At 41.2% G+C, this 9,982-nt stretch overlaps 1 protein-coding gene across 2 annotated transcripts in view; it reads left to right on the forward strand.

The window, feature by feature from the left end:
* The window catches only part of galnt9 (polypeptide N-acetylgalactosaminyltransferase 9), an 89,082-nt gene that overhangs the window by 56,101 nt on the left and 22,999 nt on the right, over positions 1–9,982 (forward strand). For both annotated transcript variants that reach the window (XM_058375486.1, XM_058375487.1), the window contains 2 exons: positions 1,161–1,358; positions 2,640–2,757. In XM_058375486.1, the coding sequence (XP_058231469.1) occupies positions 1,161–1,358; positions 2,640–2,757 (316 nt within the window). The remainder of the gene's footprint in view (positions 1–1,160; positions 1,359–2,639; positions 2,758–9,982) is intronic.

Below are 9,982 nucleotides of genomic sequence, written 5' to 3' on the forward strand. Positions count from 1 at the left end.
TCTCTCTCTCTCTCTCTCTCTCTCTCACTCTTTCACTCACTCTTTCTCTCTCTCTTTCTCTCTCCCTCTCTCTCTCTCACTCTTTCACTCACTCTCTCTCTCTCTCTCTCTCTCTCTCTCTCTCTCTCACTCTTTCACTCACTCTCTCTCTCTCTCTTTCTTTCTCTCTCTCTCTCTCTCTCTCTCTCACTCTTTCACTCACTCTCTCTCTCTCTCTCTCTCTCTCTCTCTCTCTCTCTCTCTCTCTCTCTCACTCTTTCACTCACTCTTTCTCTCTCTCTCTCTCTCTCTCTCTCTCTCTCTCTCACTCTTTCACTCACTCTTTCTCTCTCTCTCTCTCTCTCTCTCTCTCACTCTTTCACTCACTCTCTCTCTCTCTCTCTCTCTCTCTGTCTCTCTCTCTCTCTCACTCTTTCACTCACTCTTTCTCTCTCTCTCTCTCTCTCTCTCTCTCTCTCACTCTTTCACTCACTCTTTCTCTCTCTCTCTCTCTCTCTCTCTCTCTCTCTCACTCTCTCTCTCTCTCTCTCTCTCTCTCTCTCTCTCACTCTTTCACTCACTCTCTCTCTCTCTTTCTCTCTCACTCTCTCTCTCTCACTCTCTTTCTCTCTCACTCACTCTCTCTCACACTCTGCTCCTGACATCACATGGAGTCAGGTGTAGTGAGTGTGTGATCATTTTAGGTTTCTGTATCTTAGTGAAAACATTTATAGCTGTAGCATCCTACATACACACACTGTCCTGTAGCTCCACCTTACTCATTTATTAATAACCTGCTAAAGACTCCTGAGGGAACACACACACACACATACATACACACACACATACACACACACACACACACACACATTCACACACACACATACAAAGAGGGTAACTCGCAGCCCAAGGACACAGAGACACACTTAAGGTGTGTGTGTGTGTGTATGTGTGTTTAGCAGAATTTTTTAGTTAGAATTTGTTAGTATAAATAATTTTATTTAAAATCTTTCTTTCTTTCTTTCTTTCTTTCTTTCTTTCTTTCTTTCTTTCTTTCTTTCTTTCTTTCTTTCTTTCCTTTGCCACAGATGTTCTGCTTTACACAGATGTTGTGTTCAGTCTCTTGTAGCATCCTTCTTGAAGACATGATGTTTGTTGTTTATCTCCTGGCTCTTCCTCAGGGCGGAGCCGATCCTGTCCCGGATTAAAGAAGAGCGCACTCGGATAATCCTGCCTGCCATCGACAACATCAAATACAACACCTTCGAGGTGCAGCAGTATGCTAACGCCGCTCATGGCTACAACTGGGGCCTGTGGTGCATGTACATCATTCCTCCTCAGGATTGGCTGGATAAAGGAGATGAGACCGCCCCCATCAGGTAAGAACCAATCACTGAGCTGCAGCTGTACTGCATGAACAACATCCAGAACACTAGAGAAACTGTTTGGTTTAAAATTCTTTTAGAGATTTCTGATATTTTCTTTGCATTATGAATAAAACATTCGTATCTACGTGATCTCACTACACAGGTTTTTTTAGCCATTAGAATGAGAAAGAGTGTGTGTGTGTGTTCTGAGCATGGGTTTGATAATTACCTGCCTAATTTTTTGCCGTCCCGCTGGTTTGTTCCTGTTTGTCCACCACTCCCTTGGCATTAAATCTGCTGACTGGATTTTTATTCCTTATCTATTTATTTCTCAGCTTCCTCCCTGCTGCTGTTACACACTGTGTATGTGTCGTTGTGTATGTGCTCTCTTAAAGTGGACTTGTGCGGTGATTTTGCAGTTTCACCTTTGTGTCGATGATGAGCACTCGACAAAGTCCATAGATACCTAGTGGACGTGAGACAAGACAGAGTTAGTGACAGAGAAACAGTAATATAGATAGAAATAATAATAAGAATAAGAATAATTGTTGTTTCAGGTACACTATGTTGCCAACAATTTTGGGATATCTGCGTTTACCTGCACATGAATGTAATATGGAGTTGTCCCGCCCTTTACAGCTATGACAGCTTCAACTCTTCTGGGAAGGCTTTCCACAAGGTTTAGGAGTGTGTTTATGGGAATTTTTGACCGTTCCTCTAGAAGCCCATTTGTGAGGTCAGACACTGATGTTGGATGAGAAGGTCTGTCTCACAGTCTCCACTCTAATTCATCCCAAAGGTGTTCTATGGGGTTGAGGTCAGGACTCTGTACAGGACAGTCAAGTTCCTCCACACCAAACCCACTCATCCATGTCTTTATGGACCTTGCTTTGGTCACTGGTGTGCAGTCATGTTGGAACAGGAAGGGGTCATCCCAAACTGTTCCCACAAAGAGCATGAAATTGTCCAAAATGTCTTGGTATGAAGCTGAAGCATTAAGAGTTCCTTTCACTGGAACTAAGGGGCCGAGCCCAACCCCTGAAAAACAACACCTGAACTCAATGATCTGGAGGGGTGTCCCAATACTTTTGGCAATATCGTGTATCTGTTCATTTTTCTCGCTGATCATTCTCGCTGCATCTGATCTGATGTTGAGATTCTCCTCATGTTGTGCTCTTTTTATGAGACTCCAATTTATTTTATTTTTATAGTCCCAATGTTCCAAACAGCTGTCCTCCGTTAAAGAGGGATGATTAATGTCTCTCTCTCTCTCTCTCTCTATCTGTTAATTAGAACTCCTGCTATGATTGGCTGCTCATTCGTGGTGGATCGTGAGTATTTTGGAGAAATTGGCCTCCTGGATCCAGGCATGGAGGTTTACGGAGGAGAGAATATTGAACTGGGGATGAGGGTGAGTGATGACCCTCTCAGCTCCTTTATTAAATTCATAACCTGCTCCTTTTCTTGTCACATTTCCAACATAATATACAGGAAGTGTGTGGCTTCTTCACCTGTGAGGTTCACTGGAGGTTTATTCCTGAAATCTATTCCTGTGATTAAAATTCCGTGGGAGCGGAGCAGGGTGTGTTGGCACACATGATCCTCATCGTAATTACAAATCAACACTGTGGCCTCGCTCACACCACACCACCGTCCCTTTCATCTACAAACACGCAACATTCACATCCAAATATTTAATCACATTTCTGCACTCGTCTTTTGTCTAGGGTTTAAATCTGAGGCTGAGGCCTCGAGGGGGACATGCTTTCTAAATTCATAGCAGGAAATGTGCTGCAGTGTGAGGAAGAAACCACTGCAGAGAGAGAGAGAGAAAGAGAGAGAGAGAGAGAGAGAGAGAGAGAGAGAGAGAGAAAGAGAGCTTCTACATGATGCTGATGTGATTGCTGCATGGATGGGTGAGGGATAGAAGCATGGATGGATGGGTGGACAGATAAATTATAGATAGTATAGTATATAGAAAGTATAGATGAATGGAATTATGGGTGGATGGACAGATAGATGGAATTAGTGGGTGGACAGATTTATGTGATTCACTGATGGATAGATGAATATATGGATGGATTGTTGAATTTACATGATTAGTGGATGGATAGATGTTAAAGGACGAGTGTGAAAAGTAGATAGATAGATAGATAGATAGATAGATAGATAGATAGATAGATAGATAGATAGATAGATAGATAGATAGATAGATCTGTTCCACTCCTCCATCCTCATGCCATCACTCTCCTGTACCACTCCTCCACCCTGACACATTCACTCTCCTGTACCACTCCTCCACCCTGACACATTCACTCTCCTGTACCACTCCTCCACCCTGACACATTCACTCTCCTGTACCACTCCTCCACCCTGACACATTCACTCTCCTGTACCACTCCTCCACCCTGACACATTCACTCTCCTGTACCACTCCTCCACCCTGACACATTCACTCTCCTGTACCACTCCTCCACCCTGACACATTCACTCTCCTGTACCACTCCTCCACCCTGACACATTCACTCTCCTGTACCACTCCTCCACCCTGACACATTCACTCTCCTGTACCACTCCTCCACCCTGACACATTCACTCTCCTGTACCACTCCTTTAAAACAGTGAGGCACCAGAAAGCTGTTAATTAGAGCGAAACGTGATGTGAAGTTCACCGTTATACACAGGGTTATAAATAAACTCCTCCTATTGAACGTGGTGTTGTGTAAAATATGTAGATGTCACCTAAAATAGGTTTTATTATCCATCAACACAACAGACTGCAAAACTCATTTTTCTCTGAAATTTCATATTGATTACTGCTGCAGGGGTGTAATGAAGGCAGCAGGAGGTGAGTGACAGACTCAGTTAGAAAAAATGATTTGCAAATGTAAATTATTTAGAGGAAACGTTACAGTGAGGTCTAAACGCTGCACAAATACTAACATCTAAATGTACTGAATGCAGCCAGGAAATCAGTAGACCTGCATTTCAGTAATGTTATATTTACTTTTTAAAAATATATTCAGGACTGAGTCGGTGGATAATAACATTCTAATGTTTTCCGTTTTTATTTGCCTCATTACCTGCTGTGAGAGATTTCACATCAAAAACTTTATTTAAGTTGGGTCCTAGAGCAAGGCCCTTAACCCTCCCTGCTCCGGTGGTGCTGTATCAGGGCTGACCATGCGTTCTGACCCCGGCTTCCTAATAAGCTGGGATATGCCTGTTGTACACTCCTCTTTCCTGGAGAAAGTGTTGAAAAAGTGCTGTTACAAAGTGCTGACACTGGAGACTGCTTCCACACATGATTCATAAACGTCTTTTTACATCAATTATTTTAGATTCTGTTGTAATGTACATGTATTTGCAGGTAATAAGTGCTTCATTCTCCTTCCTCGCACTGTATTAAAGTTATTTTTAGCTTGTTTGTCTGAAACCATTCAACCCAGAATTTGCTTATCATCATATAAAAATATGCGTGGTGTCATTTTTCCCCACACAAACATCATTTTTGAGCTCGGTAAGCGCTGTAGCTGCTGAAACAGCAGCCGTGTGAAACTCCAGTGATCAGTCGTACTGCAGCCCTCGCTGTCATTCAGCTCCATTTCATCTCACAGTGTTTAGAGTCCTCGGTCCAGATCCATGTGCTTACATACGCTCTGTGGAGAACGAACAGATCACCTGATATGAATAAGAGGCGCATTTCTTTTAGAAACCGGTCCAGAAAAGTTCCAGGAGGTCGTCTGGTGGAAACTTGAGGTGTATCAAGACTGGATTGAGGGGGAAAAAAGGCTTGGACTTCATGTGGGCTTGGTCAGATATGAAGCTTGTATTAACCTGAGCATGATGATGCATTCATTTATTTATTCATCCTTAGCAACTGCATGGTCACGGTCATGTGGTCACGCTGGATTCCAAAGCAATCCCAAAAAACAACCCATCAGAATGACCCAGCCCTCTCAAACTAGCATTTTATACAAGTTAAGTATATTAGGGTAGTGTTGGCTCAGCCAGTTAAGGCTGTGGGTCACTGGTCAGAGGGTTCAGGGTTCAAGCCACAGCTCTGCCAAGATACCTCTGTTGGGCCCTTGAGCAAGGCCCTTAACCCTCCCTGCTCCAGGGGCCCTGTATCAGGGCTGGCCCTGCGCTCTGACCTCAGCTTCCTAATAAGCTGGGATATGCCTGTTGTATTTTTATAACTAAATTATTTTGTTTTGTTTAAAGCAGCTCACCTCTCACAGCTCTTTCCACGTCGTTGTGTGGTTGCATTTTGTGTCTTGGTGCATTATGGGTAATCCATCATACCCCTAACATCTGATGAGGATGGATTGCTAATGAGGACGTTCTGGTGTGACTTAAAGCTGAGCTTCGTGAGCAGATGTGAACTGCAGCGTTGGGGATGGAGTCATGCTCTGACACGCCAGGAAAGGAGGAAGGAAGGTGACGGATGTTAATTGGAAACAAATGACAGACAGAAAGTTCAGCAGCGTCGTGTCTAAAGTTTAATTTGTGTTAAATATCAGAGAGGGAGGTTAAAGCCTCCACAACATTTGCTTAATTCTGATGCTGATTACACAATGGATTATTTTAGGGGTTTAAGCAGATGGTACTGGAGCCATGATGCCTTTTTTTCCTGATGAAATGATATGAGCAGGAGAGATGTGTGTGGCCTGGGAGCATTTGTAGAATAGTGGTGTATCTGTTTCCCATTATTGAGGCAAAAACACACACATTAGCTCTGATGGTGAAGCTGTGAAGTAAAGGTTCATGTTTTAGCTCTTATCATCATCCTGATACAGGTGACATGTACAGGTAACATAAACATATTCTGGTTAATTCAATTTAATTCAATTTATTTGTATAGCACTTTTAACAATGGACATTGTCTCAAAGCAGTTTAGCTTTGCTAAGTTTAGCTTAGTATAGAAACATCTATAGAAGTTAAGTTAATATATATCCATAACATTTATCTCTAATGAGCAAGTCTGACGTATAACATGATTATAACACTTAAGGTTTAAACTTTATAGACCACTTGAGATGTGAAGTAGTGCTTGGACCCCGATGATCGCTGCTTTATGTGATCCACAGCACAAAATCTTATGAACTATATCCTTATCTTCATCTTTGTCCACATCAATGGATCTGAAACTTAAAATAAATCAGGAGGAGCTTCATCATACAGCAAGACAACAATCCAAAACACACTGAGACTCAACACAGGAGAAAAGTGGAAGGTTTTAGACTGGACAAGTCAATCAGCAGAACTGACCCCAGACTGAGCAACTGTTCAGAAACCCCTGAAATGTTTTTTGTAGGAGACTTTTATATTATAGGAGACGTTTATTTAACGTTAACACATATAGAAGGAGCCTCCAGTGTCAGTGCTTTGTAACAGTCAGAGGTTAAGCTGTAACATACACACACACACACTGTTTATTAACAATTAAATCAGATTAAAATACGCTCATGAATATTCAGTGTGTTCACATTTTCTGCATGTTACTGATGATTTCTCCAGTTTAAAAGTTCCACACACTGCTGTTTGTACAGATTCATGTTTAGAGATAAGGACAGTTCAAGAGGTTTCTGTACACGGATGTTATTACTGCACTTTCTGAGACGTTCAGCAAAACTTGGACATGACTCAAAACTCAACCCCTCCTCATCTGGGTGACATTACTGACATTACCACTTCATTAAGAAAGAAACCGCTTCTTCCCTTTACTCTATATATTAGTTAAAGTGGATTTTCTTTATTATCTAATGATGGTCATAGAGGTGTGTTCAGTGTAACAACATCATATATACAGTATCTCACTGCCACAGAAATAATTATTAATTTTAGTAGTAGTAATTACAATAATATTAACTGTCATTCACAGGCCACATAAATAAATAAATAAATGTATACAGTAATACCTCACACATCTGCAAGGTTACGTTCCAGGACCCCTCACAAATGACGAGGTTCTGTGGATGTGCGGTGGAGTCACTAAAAATGCTAATACTGTACTGTAAATGCTTATTTTTACGGCATTTTAAATCCTAAATATGACCCCAATCATGCTCCCAAAACACTTTAATTTCATTTAAAAGTTAGCTTAATACATTACCCTTAAAAAAGAAATAAATGTTTGGCGTAAAAATAGAGTACAGTATCGCCTGTATAAAAACCAAGGGAAAATCACTGAGATATATACGCATGTGTTGAACCGAGTACAAGGGGCGGGGAGATGAACCACGACATTGCGCATACAAAGCATCGTAGCTACCAGCTAATCAGCAGCTAGGTAAAACTGTTAATGCTCTGTGATTGGCTACTTCCAACCCTTCTAGCCAATAGCATGTGGTAATGTTCAATATCATTAAAATAACATTTATATTTTATTCATATTGATATTTTGTTGATTTTACTTTTATATTTATATTACTAAATTAATAAACAAATTTTTTCTTAATAATTTCGCATTAAAAAGCATGAAAATGTATAAATGGCCATGAAAATTAGCCATAATTAGCCAAGATTTTGCGAGGATTTCGCATGTCTGCAAAAAATTCACAGATGCAAATTAGTTCAGTTCCAAAGAAAATTTTACTGATCAGTGAAGCTGCGAATCATGAGATGCGGATCTGTGAGGTATTACTGTATTCATTTTGTTTCATTTTACAAAAGAATCATTATTATTATTATTATTATTATTAGATTAGATTCTTCTACAGTTTCTACATTTCGTCCAGCTGCAGTGAGGAGGAGATTGTTTGTCTGAGCTTTGGGAACAAAAAGTTAAGAGACAGCATGTAGGTGTTAAATTGAGACCGCTCCATGATGTCATGATGAAGCGAATAGTGTTGATGATCTTCTTATAATTGCACCTGTAAAGTGGTGGTGTTTATTAGACAGTGAGTGAAAAGTCAGTTCTTTAAAATGATGTGTTTAGAGCAGGAAAAATGAGTGAGTGTAAAGATCTGACCTTTATCAGAGCTGAGTGACCTTTATAAGGGCTGAATTGTGATGTGTAGATGACCTGGTCATTGGGTTATGTGTGGTGTTCCTGGTGTGATGTGGTTAGAAAAGCACTCCAAGGAAGAACCGCTGATCCAGAGACAGGGTCATAGACACCCAAGGATCACTGATGTGCCTGAGTAGTGAAGGCTAGCTATCTGGTCCGATCCCACTGGAGCACAAAGTGCTGAACTAGTGACTCAGATAGAAAGGAGTCAGATCACACAGAGCTTCACAGCTCTTACAGCAGGATGATGCTCCCTGACTCACTGCAAACATTGTTCAGGAAAGATTTGAGGAACATAACAGAGGCCAGGTTCAAACTGGCAGACCTTCAAATTCCCCAGACCTCAGTCTGATCAAGCGCCTGTGGGATGTGCTGGACAGAAAACAAGTCAGATCCACAGAGGCTCCACCTCACAACCTACCTGATGGTGTCTTGGTGTGAGACACTACAGCACACCTTCAGAGGTTAGGTGGAGTCTGTGCCTAAGTCAGAATATTCAGCAGGTGGTTTTAATGTTATGGCTGATTGGCGTATTAGCAGCAGGAAAATATCAAGAATTAAATATCTCCAATTAAGCAGATCATTAAACTCTAACTCTGTCTAATTACTCACTAATAAGACTGTGTTCTCTCCTCCATGTTTGTTTTCTCTCCTCAAAGGGAGATAAAAAGTTCTCAGCAGCCCTCAGTCTGTGTTTGTATGAAATATTGAACTTTTTTTCACCTTTTGGAGGCTCCGGGATGGAGAAAAACGCCAGCGGCGATGGTTTTGAAGAGCCGTTTCCTGTAGGACCGCATGTGCACTGGAGCATGAGGAACAAACGCCTTGTGTAGAAGCAGCCTTAGTGTTTCATCATAAAATCAGAGCTCTGAGATGCTTCATGGTGTGAATCCAGCTGCTAATATCTAAACCGTTTGCATCATTACTGAGACGCAGTGTCTCATATCACACCAGGCACTCCATTCTTACACTAAACACTACAACAAACAAATGAGCATCACTGTGCAGCGCTTAACCACGACGCCAGCCTCTACAGCTCCTAAACTTTAAGCTCATTGCCATCGTTGTGTTTTTCTCTCATCAATATTCACACTGTAAAACCAACAGCACACATTCGGTCAATACCGATGAAGCATGGCTCTCTCACTGGACATATAAATCCATTAGTCATGCTTAATGAAGCAGGAGGTATTTATCCCATCGATCCGTGCATGTGTTTTTCTCTCTAATCACATCATCACAGGGTCAGAGTGAGTGCTGATAAATTATTCAGCCCCATAAATAACCACATCTTCACACACTGCCGTAGCAACGCATTGAATCAGCAATACAATTAGGGCTTAAAATAACTTTATTCAGTTCAATTTTATTTGTGTTGAACAATAATATGGGATTATAAATCATTATAAACACTGAGAGTGGGATTATAAATCATTATAATCACTGAGAGTGGGATTATAAATCATTATAAACACTGAGAGTGGGATTATAAATCATTATAAACACTGAGAGTGGGATTATAAATCATTATAAACACTGAGAGTGGGATTATAAATCATGCCCTTCCCTGAAAGCCCTGCCCCGGAAAGCCCCACCCTGGAAGCCCCGCCCCTGTCCAGTCAT

The sequence above is a fragment of the Hemibagrus wyckioides genome, linkage group LG22 (assembly GCF_019097595.1).
Source record: "Hemibagrus wyckioides isolate EC202008001 linkage group LG22, SWU_Hwy_1.0, whole genome shotgun sequence".
Lineage (NCBI taxonomy): Eukaryota > Metazoa > Chordata > Actinopteri > Siluriformes > Bagridae > Hemibagrus > Hemibagrus wyckioides.